The sequence below is a fragment of the Polypterus senegalus genome, chromosome 1 (genome assembly GCF_016835505.1).
Source record: "Polypterus senegalus isolate Bchr_013 chromosome 1, ASM1683550v1, whole genome shotgun sequence".
Classification (NCBI taxonomy): Eukaryota; Metazoa; Chordata; class Cladistia; order Polypteriformes; family Polypteridae; genus Polypterus; species Polypterus senegalus.
The window spans coordinates 214,696,637-214,717,484 of record NC_053154.1 but is presented as its reverse complement, the minus strand read 5'-3'; the positions used below and the strand labels follow the sequence as shown (position 1 = coordinate 214,717,484).

The following is a 20,848-nucleotide window of genomic DNA, read 5'->3' as shown; positions in this document are numbered from 1 at the left end:
TCAGATTTGGGCCTCTTTTTGTATGTATGCAACTTTTATAAATTTGACCCCAAGACATCAGCATTGTTAGTTTTTGAATAATCCATATTGTCTTTGACTTTATGCCTGGGTTTTTTTCTTCAGGGTTTCTTTGTATTTTGCTGCATTCATTTTACCCTCTACCCTCACAAACTTTGAGGACCTGATGCACATCAGCATCCTCAAAGCCTGATGCAGCCACTACCATGCCTCACAGTGGGAATGGCGTGTTTTTGATAATATTCATTTTTGTAGCTAATGCCAAACATGGCATTTAGTCTGATGGACAGAAAGCTCAATTTTGATCTCCCATGTGTCTTCTCATAAACACAAGCTCAGATGTCATGTTTGTGTTTTTTAGGAGTCGCTTTCTCTATGTCACTCTTTCATAAAGGCAATACTGGTGAAGCCCCTCTCAGTAATATTTGTTGGATGCATGGTCCTTCACTGTAACTTGTAACTCCTCAGAATTATCACAGGTCTCTTTGTAGCCTGTCTCACTAGTCTTCTTTTTACGTGATCACTCAGTTTTTGTGGACAAATGTACCGCTGCACCACTCTTTCCATTTCTTAATGATTGATTGAACTGGACTCCAAGGTATCTTCAGTGACTCGCATATTTACTTGTCTCCATCTCCTGGCATGTGCTTTTCAATCATCTTTATGCTAAGCTGCTTACAGTGTTGTTTTGTCTTCATTGTGTAGTTTAGGCCACAATACTCACTCACCACAAGATGGATCTTCCAGATAAGGTGCATTGATACTACAATCAACTAAAAACCCTGGACTTCAAACAGGTAATTTCTATTGTTCTTTATCTCTACATATGGCTCAACAATAGAAAGGGGAATGTTTTGGAATGGCCAAGTCAAAGCCCAGATCTTAACCCTATTGAAAATATGTGGGACTATTTGAAAACTGCTTTCCAGAGGTGCTATCCCATCAATGTAGAGGGTCTCTATCAATTCTACCAAGAAGAATGGGGAAGAATGTGCAAAACTGGTGCATACTTACTCAAAAGAATTAAGGCAGTTATTGTAACAAAAGGATTCTGAACAAAGTATTAATGTGTAGGGCTTGACTACTTATGCAAACACTAACTCCTAAGTTTTATTCTTCAGTTAAATATCTACTGAAACGTATTGTATGATAAAAAATACAGAATGAACAAACATGTTTACAAAGCTTTTGTCACGCACAAAATTACGATGACTTTCAAGGGGTTGAATACTTGTGTTTGGTTTAAGCCCTTCAAGTTATGAGTCATCTGTATTTCCTTACTATATGCAGATCTCCCACCAAGTAAAGATGAACTTCTTTTATAATGCAAGGACAAATCATTATACCACATCCAATGTTTTATTCCTTCAATGGATAAATACTGTAATACTGATAAATACTGATAAATCCAAATCATATTATGTGATATCATCTGTTAAATTCTGTTCCGTACTTGTAATATCTTTATTTTTATACTGGCGCCCTGTCCAGGGTTTGTTTCCTGCCTTGCGCCCTGTGTTGGCTGGGATTGGCTCCAGCAGACCCCCGTGAACCTGTAGTTAGGATATAGCGGGTTGGATAATGGATGGATGGATGGATGTATTGAGGATTATTTCTGTTCTACTCTGTGTATTGTATTGTATTGACCCCCTTTTTTTTTGACAGCCACTGCACGCCCAACCTACCTGGAAAGGGGTCTCTCTTTGAACTGCCTTTCCCAATGTTTCTTGCATTTTTTTTGGGAATTTTTCCTTGTCTTCTTAGAGAGTCAAGGCTGGGGGGCTGTCAAGAGGCAGGGCCTATTAAAGTCCAATGCGGCACTTCTTGTGTGATTTTGGGCTATACAAAAATAAATTGTAATTGTAATTGTACATCTGTGTATTGCCAATGCACAAATCAAAGGTAACGCTGTATTTCTACATTACTTTGCCTAATGGAAACATATAGCAAAAGAAAACAATTAATTACAAAATGTCCCCCAGATCTCTTTGCCCATCTTTGTGTGCTTTTTATTTTGTTCTGACTTGGATATACACAGAGATTTAGTCTTTTAAGCTGATATTGGCCTAACCAAAGCTGCTGAACTAATAATGGAAAAGCAACAAAACATGGCACATGCTTGCCTCAAGGCTAATGCCCTAACTGTTGATGACTGCTTTATATCTGCCTGTTTGAGATTTTATTCTGAGTGGCAGTGAGATAACTCCTCATGCAGGATACTATACGTCAGTGGTGTCCAATGAGTCAATCGTGATCGACCGGTAGATCGCAAAGGTAGTGCAGGTAGATCGCGTTGCATTCAAAAAAAAATTTTTTTTAAACGTTAGTCTATCATATATCCTCCTTATGGCATTTGCCACTTGATTGACATACAGGGCGGCCAGTCTGAGATCTCTTTTCTTCTAACACACTTGTCATCCTGCACACACGATCAAACGCACAAGCTACTGCAAAACTCCGGCTGTGATCTAGTTAGCTTTCCAATTTATATCGACTATAGAAGGGAAGTTAAAAAAAAATTGTTTGGGGAGGGTATGGGCTGGATGTGGAATTGGAAGAGGATTTTTTTCTCACAATGTCACAATCAAAGTGCGTTTGTCTGATCCGTCAGTCTATCATTGCTATTCAAAAGAAGGAAAATGTGGAAAGGCACTTTCAAACTGTTCATGAAAACTACGAAACTGACGTCCTTCCAAAAAGCGATCTGAGAAAGAGAAAGGAGAGGGAGCTACAATCGCAGTTAATCGAACAGCCGTCATTTTTCACTCGGCTGAATTCAAAAGCTCCTTGACTGCATTATTCAGCTCTACTTATTTATGCGAGTCAGCCTTTTTCCCACATGACGATTGTTAAATCCAAATACTGTAGTGACCATAAATGTATTGAATTGTTATTGTGCCATAAAGATTATTCAGTTATGCAAGGTACGACAACATACATTTTATGTATACTCAGTATATATACTGTATATTATATATATTGTCAGGGATGCCAGGGGCCATGAACCGGCCAGGACGCCATGAGGGACCAGATGTGGGTCTGGGACCGGATGTGGGTCTGCGCCCACCCTGGATCACATGGGGGTCGCCTTCCTGGTTGCTTTGGGGGCCACGGGTTCAGGGCATGGAAGCTCCACCCTGTAGGGGCCCGTGGTCACCGCCAGGAGGCGCCCCAATGCCTTGGGGACCTGTTACCCCAGCACTTCTGCCACACCAGGAAGTGCTGGGGGGAAGAATTAGGATGGCGCCCGGAAAGCTGCCGGGAGGACAGCCGGCACTTCCGCCACGTTGGGGCGTGGCTAGAGGAGGAATGCCGGGAATGTGAATTTCCCCTTGGGATTAATAAAGTATCTATCTATCTATCTATCTAACACCTGGGGCTCATCCGGGGACTGTATAAAAGGGGCCGTCTCCCTTCATTCGAGGCTGGAGTCGGGAGGAGGAAGGACGGAGCTCAGGAGAACTGTGGAGGCGGCCTGAAGAAAGGCATTGTGGCCAGGACTGTGACTTTGGGGTTTTTGTGCACTAATTTGGGGTCTTAGTGACCATTACTGGGTCTGTGTGACCATTGAAAACATTTGTAAATAAACGTGTTTGTGGGTGACATGAACGTGTCTGCCTGTGTGTCCAGGTCAACTTCCACAATATATCTATCTATATCTATATCTATATATATATATATATAGTATATAAAAATATAAATATATAGTATTTTTAATGTAGGTAGATTATTTCGACCTGGTCATTTTAAAAGTAGCTTGCAAGCCGAAAAAGTGTGGGCACCCCTGCTGTACATGTTTTATACTGTGGGTTTACTGGGTTAAAACGGTTTTGTGTTGTTCATATGGGCTTTTAAAGTGGAATGTGATTCTTTGCAGCCCCCTCCCTACACTGTGAAACACACAAGCGACGTCATACCTTTGGATCTGCCTGATTTGGTTCCTCTGTTGCTTAAAAACTGCTATAATTTTTTCTTGGCTCTTGTGAATAATGTGGCAATTTCAACAGGCAGAGAAATCTGGCTGTTTTTGGACATCCTGTTTAGATAAACTCCAAAAACTAAGCTGTCAGGTAGGAGTCTGTGCACTTTCCCTGATGTTGGTTTGATGTAAAGTGGGAACATCAAAATAAATACTTATGGACTGCTTAAACACAAAGATCATATTAACTATTGCACCGAGTTGTTTATGGTGCATTTAGCATAAAAATTATGTTGCCTTTGTGAGGTATAGAAATAAAGCGATTAAACAATGTGGTATATCTGAAACAAGAAGGTTTCACAGAGAGTAGTTGTTAATTTTATAGGTTCATTTAGACTACATGAATCACCCACAAGAATTAAATTTTAAAGGCACACTAATCATATCAGAGTCAGGAAATTGAGACTCTTGAATATTAACTATTTTGTGGATCTCTGCCTGAAAACTTAATGAAATGATGTTTCATGTAGGTAATAAAATGCAAACAAAGATCTTGAAACCAAAATGTTTTAACACTCAAATTGTGCATCAATCACACGTAGGAAAAATTTGGGTAGAACGCAAATTTAAGCGAAAGCCAAAACATGTGTATGACTTAGCATTGAAGTAGTATTCATCCATCCTTCCAATTTCTAGTCTTATCCAGTGCAGGTACCATAGAAGAAGTGAATGAATTCTTGTCCAGCCAGGGGTACATAATGACTGGATTGGGTGAACATGCATATTGGGAGCATTTCATTCCCTCACACAACAGGTGGCAGTGTTCCACAGCGCTGAACCCATTTAAGACACCCACAACACAGTTGTGGTCTTTGGGTGCCATCAGAGGGTGCTACCGGGAGAGGACTGCCCTGGTTTTTGCACATATTAGAAGTGCTCTGGATGACCTGGGCATGGCACATGGTTCCTGGATCACAGTCAAAATGGAGCCCACAGTCTCACTTGATTGAATCAGAGTCAGGAGACAGTGGGCAACACTCTATGGGAATTGGAAGGACAGCACTTACTGTGGGGAAAAACATTTTTATTGAACCCAGTACTGTGTTAGTGATTATTGTGTCTGCAGTCTGAGGCTCAGTGGTGCCCTCTTGTGGTTACACCAGTGAAGTGTTGCAGAGTGCCAGCGCCTATTCTGGCAGTACTGGAATCGAAGCAGGAATGAACCCTATTCATCATAGCATAACTGTAGAACTTTATGATCCATCCATCCATCCATCCATTTTCCAACCTGCTGAATCCGAACACAGGGGGTCTGCTGGAGCCAATCCCAGCCAACACAGGGCACAAGGCAGGAATCCAATCCCGGGCAGGGTGCCAACCCACCGCAGGACACACACACAAACACACCCACACACCATTCACACACTAGGCCAATTTAGAAACGCCAATCCACCTAACCGGCATGTCTTTGGACTGTGGGAGGAAATCCACGCAGACACGAGGAGAACATGCAAACTCCACGCAGGGAGGACTCGGGAAGCGGGTCTCCTAACTGTGAGGCAGCAGCGCTACCACTGCGCCACTGTGCCGCCCCTGAACTTCATAATAATAAGAGGTATTCAGGTATTCAAACTGTTGTGTTAAGACATCACTTAGCAGGTTTAAAAACTGCAGCAAGCAAAAATCTGAGAACGTTCATTAATTGAAAAAATTAGGTCAGATAAATCTGGCAATGAGAAACGAAATGTTAGAGAAAAAAAAAAAAACTTCAGATGAGTCCAAACACGTACTCCTCTAGCCCATTTCAAAGTCAATAATTACTAGGGACTCGATTTATTAGGCAAAAGAGGACCCTGACCTCCTGGGACAAGGCATAAAGATTTAGTTGCTACCCAGTGGCAGAATAAGCACATGGAGCCAAGAGAAAACAGATGAAAGTAACAAGACGACAGAGGAAATAAGCGGCAGGGCTCTAAATAAAGCACATGCCACAGGGGAGGGCCAAGGGCCCAGGTATTCAAAGGCAATCCAAGTCGAAGCAATTGGGCACAGCTCTGCTTGTGTCACCCTCAATTATTAGCAAGAAAATCCCTGAAATAACTCTTCTCACAGTTCTTCACATGACAAAGGAGACAAGGCAGAACAGCCCTGAAAGAAAATTTGTCTGAATGCCACCGCTTACTTTTGTTAAAAAGGAGTGAATATAACATTTTAAAAACATCTTCAATGGACGAGAGCGTGCCATGAAGGTAACAAAACTATTGGTGAATATTCACTGTTCACACATGAATTCTTTGTGATATGCATTAGAGCAGCCTGGAAGTCATCAGCTGTTTACTTCTAATACACAGTCAAGTCTGTGATGCTCCCTGTGATAGTTAATACTTTCCCACCTTCTTAAAGATGTTAGTAAATACTGACAAACTGATTAGATGCCTACCCTGAAACTATGGGGTGGGTTTTCCTCAAATTTGTCAGGAGGAGTGCTTAAGATCTGTTTGACTGGGTAAATTGGAGCCAAAGCTAAAGTCATTTTGCAAAATACACAGTGCGGATATAAAAAATTGATTCTGAACAAGAACCATAAAGGAGATTATGCATGCTGTTTTCATTCTAGGACCTGTGATAAAATATGTTTGCAAAGCTGTAAAGCCCCACGCAGTAATTCTACCACTTGTGATTCCTATTTTCGCATGTTAATAAGGTTTGGCATCTGAGGGCAACCCATGCATTCTGCGACAAAACTAAAGAAAACTTGCAAGTATAGGTGTAATCTCGTTAATCTGTTGCTCTTCTTTTTCTCTATAAGGCAAAATTTTCTTTCTTACATTTCAGATTTTACAGAACTGAAAATTTTTGATGGTGACTTATAAATGTAATAGGATGGAACAAGCCTAATTTTCAGTTCTGAAATTCTATGAGGAAGCAACAAAAGTATACGATCAAAGAGGTGCATTTGATATTATTTATCTTGATCTTCAGAAGGCATTTGATAAGGCTGAACATGAGAGATTGGACATCAAACAAAAAGAAGTGAGGATTCAATGAGCAGCGTAAAATGCAATGCAGGAAGAAAACAGTTATGATGAGGTGGTGGGAAACGCTTTTAAAATTAGGTGATGTTAAAAGTGGTGTCCCACAGAGATTAGTGACAGGGCCACTGATATTTATCATATACCTGTACATAAATTATCGGGATAGAAATATAAACAAAAAGCTGGAAAAGTTTGCAAATAATGCCAAATTAGGGGGAAATGTAGAATCAATTAAATTTCTACAGGAAGATTTGGACAGGTTTAGGTAGATTTGCATCATATTCAATTTAATGTAATTAAATGTCAGGTGATACACATAAGAAGTAGAAGTGTTAAATATGAATACACAAATAAAAGTTTGAAAGTACTGCTGATGAGAAGGATCAGGGAGTCAAAGCTGACTTGTCACTATCGACATTTACACAGTGTGCAGAGGCAGTTAACAAGGCTAACAGAATGTTAGGTTAAATATAACAATGTGTGGACTAAAAGTCCAAGGAGGTGACGATTAGGTTAAATAACACACTAGCGAGGCCTCACCTGAAGTACTGTATTCAGTTTTCATCTCTATATTACAAAAAAAAGACATAACAGCACTAGAGAAAGTCCAGAGATTTACAACTATTCTTATTCTGGGACTGAGAGATACAGTATGAGCTATAAGGAGAGACTGAAAGTGTTGAATTGTTTAAACAGAGATGATTGAAGTTTATCACCTTATTAATGGAATTATTATAGTACAGACTTTAAAATAAAAACTGCTGTTAAGAGCAGATTTCCTACAAATGTTACAAAGTTTGAATCCAAACAAATACCAATATACACAGTGAATAAATTGCCAAGTAGTATGGTGAAGTGTAGGACTTTAGGGAACTTCATATCTTAACTTGATATTATTAACAACAATCTAGATGAATAGGATGAATGAGTTTGCTGGGCTGAATGGCTTGTTCTTTTGTTTCTGTTTTAATGTTAAACTAGTTAAATATTTTTATTAGGCACAAAATCATTGTTCATGCCCCAGTCTCGTTCCAGCATCTCTCTTAAGTTCTTTTCTCCACACTGTGAACATAGCTGTAACATTGACAGAATGACAAGAAGATGAATTCCACACATGATTTCCCAAGTCTCTATTTGTCAGGTGAAAAGGGTATGTTCTATATTTAAAGAGCGTTTCAAAAATTGGAAGGTCACTCTGCTACAATTCCTAACCATCTCTTCCCTGAGAACCACCAAACCAGTCTTCCGTATTCCACTGGTCAACTGAAATTCTCATTTGGGGGCAGTTCAAATAATGGGAAAATATTTTTTTAAAACAGATGTATGAAAATCTTGTCATCCCTGGTCACATGACAAACGTACACACCTGTCTGATCAAAATGATCTGCTGATGTAACTTTCAAGGCTCTTTAGTCTCTCAAGAAGTGCCCTGAACAAATTCTTTGAAATTGACTCTACCATGGTTTAAAATAAAACACCAGCTTCAGGATATTATAGCCGCTATCTCAATATCACAAAGTTTTTAAACCATTACTAACCCTCCTCTGTTCTGTATCTCTTTTCAGCATCTGGAAGTGGCACTTGGTGCCACTGCTCTACTGCCAGGCTTCTCACCTGTGTATGGAGAAATCACCTCAGGTAAAGAAGCATTGGAATCATTGGATGGAAAGATACTCTTCATCTGATTGGTTGGCCAGTACAGACCTAACTATGGAAAATGCAGGAGGGAGTAGGCAGCCAGTTGGCCAGGACAGTGAGTCTGTTTTTGATTTTCTCTTTTACAATTTTAATCTCCTTTGTTGTCAACTGGCCATAATTCATCAGTTAATTAATGGACAAACAGAGGTGGCTCTGAGGCTAAGGATCTGCACTGGTATCCCTAAGGTTGCCGGTTCGAATTTCTGTCACTGCCAAACGAGATCCTACTCTGCTGGGCCCTTGAGCAAGACCCTTAACCTTCAATGGCTCCAGGGGCACTGTACAATGGCTGACCCTGCTCTCTGACCCCAGGGGGTATGCGAAAACTAACAAATTCCTAATACAAGAAATTGTATGAGGTGAAATAAAGGACCAAAAAAAAAATATTGATCGTTTCCATTTATCAATTTAATCAATATCTACCTTGTTCTCTGTGTGTTTAAACAAATCTGCATTTACACGTTTAACAGTTCCTTATTATTAATTAGTTTCATCTAAACTTGCATTTTAACTGAGAATTGTTCACAGCATTCTGTGCCTGCAGTCAGTGAAGGGCGCTACATGAAAAATAAGTTGTATTTTATCTCCAGAGTGAGGTATATACTATTGTAGATAGTCTTTACTAAGGTTTTCTAAGTATTTCTTAATAGCACTTCTTGTTTTTTATTTGAACAATTCTTTTATTTTTATCTTAAAGTTCTCTACAAACGAAAAAGATATAGTGAGATTAATTTTCATTTCATTTTTTACTGATTTTTACTCTGTAAAATCCATTTAAGGGAAGCATGTTGTTAATTGCTGCGGTGGGCTGGCGCCCTGCCTGGGGTTTGTTTCCTGCCTTGCGCCCTGTGTTGGCTGGGATGGGCTCCAGCAGACCCCTGTGACCCTGTAGTTAGGATATAGCAGGTTGGAGAATGAATGGATGGATGTTGTTAATTGTACTTCTAGATAGATAGATAGATAGATAGATAGATAGATAGATAGATAGATAGATCTAGTACTTATGCCTTTCCTTGCTCCTTTGAATGAGACGTGCACCCATCCTGACTCTCTGTGGTCATTAAAGATTCCAGTACATCTTTAGAAAAGAGTAGGGTTTATCCTGATGTCCTGGCTAAACTGCCCATCAAGGCTTTGTCTGTTCTGGTCCCCTAATCACTTCCCGTCTCTAATTGGCAAAGTATCTCTCACACCTACTCACAACCTAATAGCTAATGTGTGGTAAGCATATTGGCACAATAATGGCTGCTGTGGCATTATCCAGGTGGGTGCTATACATTCTTGGTGGTAGAAGTGGCTCCCCTCTGTCTAAGTGAAGTACTTCGTGTAACAAGAAAAACCCTTTATAAATGTAATCTATTATTATTATTGATGCATCACAATCTCAGTGGCCAGCTTTGATTGTCATCTTAAATCACTACCAAGTTGTAGTGTGCTTGTTCTCCCAGTCTCTTTTATATCTCAAATATGTGGGTGTCAAGTTAATTGACGATTATTAAACTGGCCAGGTATCTGTGTGACTATGCCTTGTGATGGACTGATATTTTATTTAGGGTTGTTGAAATAGACTTAGGTTCCTCCAATCAGATAATGGAGTAAGAAAATTCAAGAAATTAGTGAAAGGATGGAGTTAGGGCACATCAATAGTCAAAATTCTAGTTAGTCTTGATTCTGCAAAGCCATCTCGTGTTGCTTGCAATAACTTTGTGAAATTCTTTGACAGACAGTTCTGAATCTGCATTTTCACCCCCCAAGAGTCTTTAAAATAATGAACTGGGCAGATCACATTGTTCTCGTCTGCACCATATTTTCTTATCTGCGTTGCATCTCGTCTAATGCAAAAGCATATGCGCTTGGCCCCATCACCAAAAATGGACAAAGAAGGCACAAAAAATGTCTGGATATTTTGATAAAATGTGTAGTGAAATGCTAAGAGCTCTACTATTTCTAACATTGTTTGCTGCCCACGGGTAAATCTGTTAAGCACCATCACTTTGTTTGGCCATTTAGTACCTTTATAACACATTGCCCACATTTTGATAAGCATTTATTATTATAATTCCACCACTGTCTAATGTCAAGTGATGGAATATCAATAAAATAGTTGTCAACAAAATGTTGACAAATTCTTTGCATAATTTTTAATATTTACTGTACACCTTCAGAATAATATAAATTCATCCTTTGATAATTTTTTTAAATGTAATTGTAGGCATCTCTCTTCTAACACTTGGTTTTAATTGTACCACATGGAAATGTCAAATATATTCCAGAATTCATGCAACACCCAAAGTCATGGGAGGTAGAGGCTGTTGGTATGGTATTGTGTGCCCAGTGGTGGTTCCAGACCAATTTTATCAGAGGGGCCAGTGTTTTCATGGGGGCACAGAACATCACTGTAATTAAAGTTTTATCTCTTCGGCACAGGGGCCAGGGCCAGTTCTACAGGGGCACTGGCCCCTGTTGGCCCCCGTCTAAAACCACCTATGTGTGTGCCTATGGTCCACTGGAAGGCCCATTTATGTACACTGGGTACTTTTAGTTTCAAAATAAGTTTAACTAGCACACTTTTGAGATATGGAAAGAAAATCAGAATCCCTACAGGAAAAGCCCAACAGGCATGGGGAGAATATGCAAATTCCACAAAGAGTCAGGAACTGGGCCCAGTCTCCTGAAACAACAGTGCAAAGCTCTGTGCTACTGGCTGCCCTTTTCATAGCTCTGAAAAGCAATTTTCTCATCTAGGCTCATGATGACAGTTGAAGTCTTTTTATAACATTGCACATAATTTTATTCTTTTACTTTGTTCTCATTTCCTAAGCCTCAGTGAGTTCCTATTCCTATTTGTTTTCCTTCAAAGTGAAGAGACTTCACTCCCACTCAAGGAGACATTAATGTAATACTTTTGTGGGGTCGCCCTTACCAAACAAGGTGGGCCACCAAAATCCCAAGCACACATTGATCTAAAGCAGTGGTGACACACACTTAATAACTTTCCCTTCCGCTCAGATGTACACTTCATTGCTGGCGTCTCCGTTTACACGGCAGGCTGCGGAGGGCTGCCACCCAGTCCGACAGGTCTATCAGATGGGGGGGTGTTAGGAGGCAGTCATGGCTCACCTGGATTGATGCAGTGCAATATCAGAAGTGACAAGACAAGCTGTCTGACTGTCCAAGTCTGACACAACTCCATTCCTGGTGTATATAGCAGCTTTCTGTGAAAAAGAACAAAGTAAAAAAAAAATGCTGTTAAACATCCCACTACTATAATATCAAAGTGATTCTCAAAGTGTGAGCAATCACAATTGCCATTTTTTAAAAAAAATGTCAAAATCACACATGATGGTATGCAAATGATAATTGTTACCACAGAATCACAAAGCCACATGATTCTTACTAATAGCTCATGTATAGCCTTTTCAGTGACTCCACGCAGATATTAAAAGTCTAGCAATTGCATAATCCATTTGTGACTCAGACACATTTAGTACACAAATGCTGGATATTATTAAATTCAAATTACCCTTCTTATAGTGTCACCACTATCAAGTATTTTTCAATAGTATTAAAATGTGAGCACAATAAATCAAACAAATTACAATTAATGGAATATATTGACATTGCATTCAACATTAAGAAGACAACATTATAAAAAAAATTCTATAATAATAGGAAACAATATGACTCGAAGTAGGAGTTGTGTCTAGGTGAAGCATCAAAAGCAATCAAAATAAAGAACAGCTGAAAATTGGCATGCTAATCAACCCCCCAGCACAGCATGCAAGCAGTTCTTCCTTCAGCCTCTGGAAAAATGTTAGGTGGGAAGGCAATTCAAGTCAGAGTCACAAACAGCCGGAGAAACACAGACATGCCAAGAGGACTCATAGACCAAAAAAAAAAAAAAGACGGGGCGACATAGAGGAAGCCTCAGAGGCATAATGAAGCCGTTTTCAGGTCACAAAAGGGCTTTCTGTGGGAAAACAACCAAGAGGAAGGGCAGAAGAACCTTATCAAATGGGCGCTAAATGATCGATTGATTGCTGTTTTTCATATCCACTTAACCCTTTTGGGCTCACAAGGGAGTCAACAAGAAGCAAAAGACATGATCTCACCCTTAACAGTCCATTACAGACTCCGAAGTGCAGCCCAAAATTACATATAATCAATCTGGCTCAAAATGTTACTTCTGTATTATTTATGTATTATTTATTATTACTAGGATAGAGTAAAATGTTTTAGACAGACAGACAGACAGATACTGCTCAAGTGGAAAATTAATTTTGGGGGAGATCAAAAAAATCAGACTCTTTAGCACAGCTATCCCATTTGCAAATGAAACTGCATTTCTATGTATTTTTGAAATAAATTTTATTTTGCTCAATAATAGACAAAAAAAAAAACACCACATCAATACAGGTAATAAATAATCATCAATTTCACAAGAAAGAAACAGTTACTAATTTAATTTACCCACCACTACTCCCCCAGTACACTCCTCCTACTCCACATATAAATTCTATGATAAATAATCTTTAATTGATCAATAAACAAACAGCCTTGTATGTAATACTATGGGGTTTACCCTCTGGTCGCTTCGCTTGCCAACCCCCCTGGCCTGTGCTATGTGCAAGCCAACTTGCATCTCTGCCACTCAAGTTGTGAAGAGGGGGGCTGAACGTACCCCAAGGAGACGGTCACTCCAAAACCCCCTCTTAAATGGTGATACAATGGGAAACAAATACAGTTTTTTTTTTTATCTCCTCTTTGCTCGATCAGCTGCTGCTGTGTCGAGTGACCTGCATCTCACACTGCACTTCAAACATTTAAAAGCCTGTACAGCTGTTGTCTTTGTCTCTCTACTCTTTGTCTTTTATTTCCGGCCCCCGGGCGTGGTTAAATCTCTTGGCACAAAGTCTCGTCATGTGGGACGCGAGTTCTTGATATTTTATAAGATTTTTTATCTTATAATTTAAAAATAGAATAAGAATCTGAAAATCCAACAACATCACATTAAAGTTCGATACACTCTGAAAATAATGATAAGAAACATATATATGTAGGTTTTAAAATAAGCCTGATTCGAAGCGTGACAAAAAATGTGACATAAACAATCACATAAAATCGTTGCACTTTTAGGCTTTGAAGGATTTGATAGATGGATAGATAGAACATTATTTATCCCAAGGTGGAAATTCAGTTTTATAGATCAAGAAATACATATAACAAATAGCAACAACAATAACCCCTATCATATACAAACACAACACTTCTGATTAAGCAGATTATGAGAATGGTGATTTCTTATATTTAATGATAAGTAATGATTGTTATCTCTTGATGTTATCAATGAATCATGACAATATGACAGAGTCCGGTACAAAACATTTTCAAATGCCAGGCTGACAAAGGAAGCAGTCCATAACACACATATTATAAAACAGAGCTAATTCCAAGTTATCAAAATATATTTTTTATCTGCAATATAGCAAGACACTCTTAAAAATAGAGGTGCTGGAGTGGTTCTTCAGAGCGATGCCATGGGGTAACCATTTGAGGTTCCAGAAAGACCCATCCATATAAAGGTTCCAGAAATTACCTTTATTTATTTAGATCTATAACAGGCTCCTACATGGTTACAGATTTGTGAAATACCAATGGCTCATGATTTTAGAAGGGCTCTTGCTGCATACGTATGTAACACAGGTTAAGTACTAGTTTTCTTAATCTGTTAGTATCCCGCTAGGTAGCCTAACACTAAAGATTTCAGTTTTTTCTTTCTCTACATATTTGAAACTTTTTCAAAGCACAAAGAACCATTGTCATATGTAAGGAACCCTTACCAGAATGAAATGGTGCTTGGTCAAGCAATGGTTCTACAATGAACCATACAAACCAGTAAAGAATCACAAAAAGCCATTAAAGAACCATTATTAGTTTGAACAGAGGGAGAATGTGCAATGATTAAATAGGAACCGACTGTACTGGGAACTTAATCCTTGTCCGAGATTGTATTACTGATCACTGTGTCACTATGAAATGCCTAATGACATCAGCAACCAGAACAGATATAATAACAATAGACTAGGATAACAAAGTGGCAATTCTTGCAGCTTCAGGAGACTTTACCTGAATTCTGGCGTAGTCAATATCAGTGTGCCATTATTCCTTTGTTCCATTATTCAATAGATCATTTAGTTTTTCTACCACAGCCAAAAGACAGTTCAGTCCAGTCTAAACTCTCTCATGTCATAATGTGTGAACTTCTCTCTGACAGACTGGATAAACCACCGATCATCTGCTAATAAACTTAGTATGGACTCCAGCTCCATGTGATGCTGTAGAATTGAATTAAGTGGGTTAGAAAACAAGTGGATGGATTCTATAAACAGATGGATGATGGATGATAGACTGAAGCTTCCTTAAAGGTGTCTCACTCTATACTAGACAAAGCTGGTTCAGAAATGAGATGGAAGATAATACTATTTGTAATTTTTATCAGCCTAGGTGGCACATTGGTTAATGGAGCTTCCTGACAGGGTTCATTTGTGGTCTTGGCTACTGTTTTATAGGTATTTTGTACCTTGTTCCCACATCTATGTGGAAGCTTTCCACTATAAGATTAAATGGTCCATAGTTGTGTTATTGAGTGTGTTAAATGATGGACTGGCATCCCATTCAGGGCTGGGTGCGTCCAATACTGTTGGAGCTGATCACAATTTAAGTATTCAATTCACCTTCCTTTAAAAAAAAAAAAAAAGCTGAAAGTGCAGGCCAAAATTTTACATGTTTATACAGTAAATTAAAATTTATATTTTTGAGCAAACATGTATTCCTTTTAAAGACAACATTATATAAAATGTTGTAATAAAGGTTGGCATATAAGCAGTGCTAGATTACTTTGAGCCCTTATTATTAGTGTGCCAACTGACTGTTTGGTAGCTAACCCGTGCAGCTTATGATCTGCACCCTAGGTGAATGCCTAATTTGCCTTAATGGTGGCACTGGCCCTGCGTATAAGTGAATTTAGTAGCCAGCAGATAAGAGAAAAAAGGGAAAAAGAATAGAAAGCAAACATTATATAGTATGTTGGGGTTTCATTTTCTAATGTGATCAAACATAGCAATAAATTTCAAATAAGAAGATGCAATTAGAATATATTCTCCACATCACAAAGGCTATTTGTTCTTTTGAAAAAGAATAGATGTTAATTTTATAGGATGTGATGATCACTTTGTACAGTAGGATGCTTCATTGCCTATATCAGAAAAGTAAAATGGCTCATTTTGTTTAACGGGATGTCATAAGGTTTAATTTCATTAAGCAGAACAATATCCTGCTTTTATGCTACAAAAAAGATATGAAGGGTTATTTCACAGCACAATAACTGACTAATTAAGATGTGAAATATGTTTTAATCTCAAGGAAAGTATTTCAAGGGAGAATGTGATGTTCTTTATAGATTTCACAGAAGTCAAACTTGAGAAACTTTTTACGTGGTGCTGGCTCATGGAGACTGTGAGCATAGGGGTGCCTTCTGAGCATAGCATGCAAAATCTCTAGTTTGTTCTTGAAGATTTCATATTATGCTGTAACTTCAGGAATCTTAACACAAGCTAATTTGTGACTTTAAGCTGTCCTGTAGGGAGATTGGGGAAGCCTTGAGAGACTGGCATTCCAACAACAGTTAGTTCTTGACTTTATGGGGTGTTTGATAAGCAAGGGAAGAGGATGGATGGAAGAATGTATGGACTGTAATTATCAGAGAGTTACAAATATGAGCTAGGCGATGCGTTTTAGGGTCATTTAATACTTCTGCATAAGCAGAGCAGCAATACAAATAATGAAATTTTGATGTCAGTTCTGCTATGGTACAAATGATAAATGTGAGTTTCTCATTTCAAGTGAATGCATTTGGTAGAGATCGTTCTTTGTGGACAATTTGGAGAAGACAATACTACCCATTGTGGCATAACATTAACCTCTCACCTATACTAGAAAATAAAAAAAATAATTACTAGTCCATGAAAACAATTACAGTAGAGCCATTCTCTGATTGTTTTTTTCACAAACTAAGTGACAAATCAACTGCATCTTCACGTTTCTTCTAAATCGCTGACCTAAAATTACAATAGCACATGCATGCAAACCAGATTCTGTGGTTCTCATTGACTATACACAGCCTGCAAACAACCATCATGGCAATTTTCACAGAGCAGCAAAAACGCACATATGCAAACTGTACGTCAGTGTGCATGAGAGTGTGGCCACGTCATGCCTGCCGAACTATGTGGCACCCCTTAGGCATACACAGTTTGCTGTAAGTAACAGATGCATTCATGAAATACGCCACTTTGGCAGGGAGGAAGGAGGTGCAAGGGTAGAACTTCCACCTCACTGCTCTACTATTTTAGGCTCAAAGACTGATTCCAACTATCAGTGTACAGTTTATATGTTCTCTCTATCTTTGTGTGTGGTTTTTTCAAGGTACTGTACTGTATGTTAAATTTCGTCACACAACCTAAAATGTATGTAAAGCCAATGTCACATTACCAAACTTCTACATGGAGATGTGAGACCTGACGACTACAGTTGCTAGTCTCATTGCCTGAATATGTCAATTAAAGTGTCTAGAAATCGTGTGACAACATTCCAGTACAATTTCACATTTCCAAAGTATTGCAAGCTCGCCCCTTCTTCTGACAGCCAAGTGCCCACACAAATGGTTTACAGGTATGGCAAAATCAGCCCTTTCTCTTTCTTTTTGCCTTTCTATCACAGATTCTATTGAGACATTAGACACGGCCTCCCTTCTGTTCATGAGTTCCAAAACACCCTTGTTCCTTATCCCACATAGTTGCATTACATGTACTGTACTACTTCGTGAATGCTCATTGGCTGTCTGCTCTCTCACACTCAGAGCCCACCACTACAACTTAGGGCAGACTGGTTGGACTAAGTCATTGAATACGTCACAATGCATAGCTGGAAGTTATGGGAGTGCTAAGCTTATGTAACTTCTACAATTGAAAGGTCACTGGAAAAGTCATGTAATGGGGCACAGCTTTTAGGCTAGTTTGTTCCTATAAAATGACAATGCATTGTAGGGGGTGGTAGACTGATGTCTAATCCAGGAGTGATTCCTAATGCTGACCCTAACAAAAGGAGGGGTGGATGTCATTCCAGGCAATCAAAACATCTAAAAGAAACTTGTTAAATGTCCACTCAGAGCTTTTAAGTTGATTTGGGAATGGAATTCTGGCTGTAGCTTTACATTTGTTTAAAGCTTTTGGGCTTCCGTATACTTTTGTAATGTTATATTGGTATTTTGACTATAGGGTTTAAAGGTACTTATCGGTGTTTCTTTCTAGGTTCTCAAGTCATGTCCATCTTAAACGCTCACACACACGGCAACTGTAATTGACTGAGAAGGACCTGCTGTTTTCATTCTGTTTGCATAATTATGAAAAGCCAGCCTAGGCAGATACAAGTGACAATAAATGAACTTCTGCTTAATCAGCTATTGCACATTGTCATGTGCGTGCACATATTAATTCATCTATCCATTTTCTCAACACGCCTGCCCACTTTCTGACTTGCTTTTGGTTGTTCAGAGCTGCAATGTGCCAAAGCACTGGGCAAAAGGTAGAAACTAAAAGCTGGACAGGACATTAGTTCATCACAGAGCATATTCAATGACACCCAAAAAAATCTCCTTAACCCAGAAGTTTATCAGAAAAGACTAGTAGGAGACCTAAGGGAGCTGCCTCTGTTCATGTTCCTTGAAGAAATTAAATGCCTTGCTGGTTGTACATTAAATGAGGGAGACTGTAAGCTGATGTTCGATGCACAGGATCCAATGTAGAAACAGGCAGGGAGAAGACGCATAATTGCAAAAGGATTACAGTTAACAGAATTATTTAAGGGATTTGAAATAGGTCTTTATTAATTGTTTTTTTTTTAAATTAAGGTAGTTAATTTAATTCACCTTATTGGAGTGAAGACTATCAGCCACTGTGGACCGCTAGGAATATAGCTAGACATCTCAGCTCCAGATTATTAAAGCTGTTTTTGTAAAAGTAACAAGAATGGAGAATGAGACAGGACCCGCTGGGGTTCAATAAGTTCATTTAGATGTTATTGATCTCTATTTCCACAAATTCCTCTTGTGTGTTTTCTGTTCTCTACTCCCTCCACTCAGATTCAAATTATGGCCTTTTTTGGCTTAGGCACCATGGTGGCTCAGGTGGCAGTATGTTGCTAGGGTCTACATTTCAATTAAGTCAGGCCTTTTGTCTTCCATTTTCATGACTCCCAAAGCAGAAGAAAAATCCGAACTTTGCCCCCTTTTTTAAAAGCACATGTTCTACGCTGTGAGAAATTAACTGCATAGACGTTCCAGATGTGGCCTCACAGTAATAGGATGAATACTTATTTTCCCAGATTTATACTCCTTGCTGTGTGATTTGCAGGCACACATATGTGCAAAATGCCTTAACTGCCTAGCTGCTCAGCATAAATGTTTTAAAATTAGACAACTGGTCTTTTTACTTGCAGTTTTATCTTAGGGGAATACACCTGCAGGTATCCCACAGAAGTGTACAAACAAATAAGACTTATACTGCTTCACTTCTGTTGGCGACAGCACTTTTACTGTGTGGTTATGTAGTGCCTCTTGACCTTACTAATTCCGGGGCAGGTTCACCATTTGACACGATTCACTGTGTAATCTTCGGCTAGCCGTGCAACCTCCCAAGGTGGGTTATTGTCTGCCGGCACTTTCAGCCAAGGCCTCCATTACTATAACTATCTCAGCTCAGGCAGCATCCGTTCAATATTGGAGGTGGCCTAGGGATTCATTTACTGGTTTCCTAATCCACTGTGTGTCAACAGACACCACTAAATATGAATGCTTGACATTTCCAACACAATATTTTGCTGTCTGTATCAATTCCAAATGGTTTTTATGGTGGCCACGACTAAAGAACTTCATGCAAATAAAATAGCCATATACATTTGGTGAAGCTACATCCATCATAGCAGTGTATGTGTGAAAGTGATGCAATATATACTATGAAAAAACATTCGCATTTGTGTATCTAAAAAACATTTTTCTTATTAGTTGGGTCAGTATTCAGTTAAGCAGTTATAGTCTGGAGCAAAAGTTAAAACAGGGGAACATGTTTTTTAAGATTTATAACATCACATCACATCTTGGACCAGATAACTATAGCAGAACTAATTACTTTAACAATTTATTTATATTAAGCTCAAATCATTTTCTCCCAGATCTTCAATAGAATGCAAAAAGCATTATGACCGCATTACTCCAGTTATTATGTCTGATTTCAATTGCTAAGTATGCCATATGTTATTTCAAAATCCTTTTTCTAACTTTATTAAGCTGTGAATTATTTAGTTCCCCTTCACCTTGTTGAACATTTAAATGGTTATTCTTCAGCTCGTGTTCTGCATTCACAACATATCTTTGTAGGCATCAGTTTAGTCTCTGGCCAAGCTATGGTAATGGCCACACAACAGTTAGCATACTCATCTCAGACTAGAACCATCTCAGTCAGTTCACACAATTCCTATAGTCTTAGGCTATTGTGTGGACATACTGTAATAAATATTGTTAGAATAACCATTGGGAATTGGATTGTGTAGCAGGTACACAGGATGGATGAGCACCCCGACCAGGAGTCCAGAAGACCCCTTACCTGGACGGGAAGCACTGAATAAATGGACAGATGTCCCAAACAGACATGGACTTTATTCCTTCTCTGGCCACGATAGAAGAAGAGGACAAGGAAGGACTGTCGCTGGGGATTGTTTATTCTCCCCAGGTGCTAGATGGCAGCAGCCCTCCATATCAGTACCTATTCAGGAACCAGCAAGGAATGCCGGGGGTTGTAGTCCAGCAGCACAGCCCTGTTGAGGTCCGTGGGTGCTGCAAGGGGGCGCTGAAGAGAGATGCACCCCCCAAAATACAGGATTTGCACGTCACCCGGAAGTACTTCAATCGGGCAGTAGCCTTGGCACTGGAAGTATTCCCAGGTCCTAAATAAAAGAACCACACTCCCTTATCCAGGCGAGTAGGAGCTGGGAAGGCGTGGAGCAACACTCGAACAGAGGAGGGCAGTGCGGTGGTGAAAGGAGAGGTGACAGAGAATATTTGTAT

The 20,848-nt window shown here is 39.2% G+C and overlaps 1 protein-coding gene across 7 annotated transcripts in view; it reads right to left on the bottom strand.

Moving 5' to 3' along the window:
- The window catches only part of cdh23 (cadherin-related 23), a 1,363,918-nt gene that overhangs the window by 1,183,722 nt on the left and 159,348 nt on the right, over positions 1-20,848 (bottom strand). For all 7 annotated transcript variants that reach the window (XM_039768795.1, XM_039768746.1, XM_039768764.1 and 4 more), the window contains exon 2: positions 11,791-11,885. In XM_039768795.1, the coding sequence (XP_039624729.1) occupies positions 11,791-11,863 (73 nt within the window). In that variant the 5' untranslated portion in view covers positions 11,864-11,885. The remainder of the gene's footprint in view (positions 1-11,790; positions 11,886-20,848) is intronic.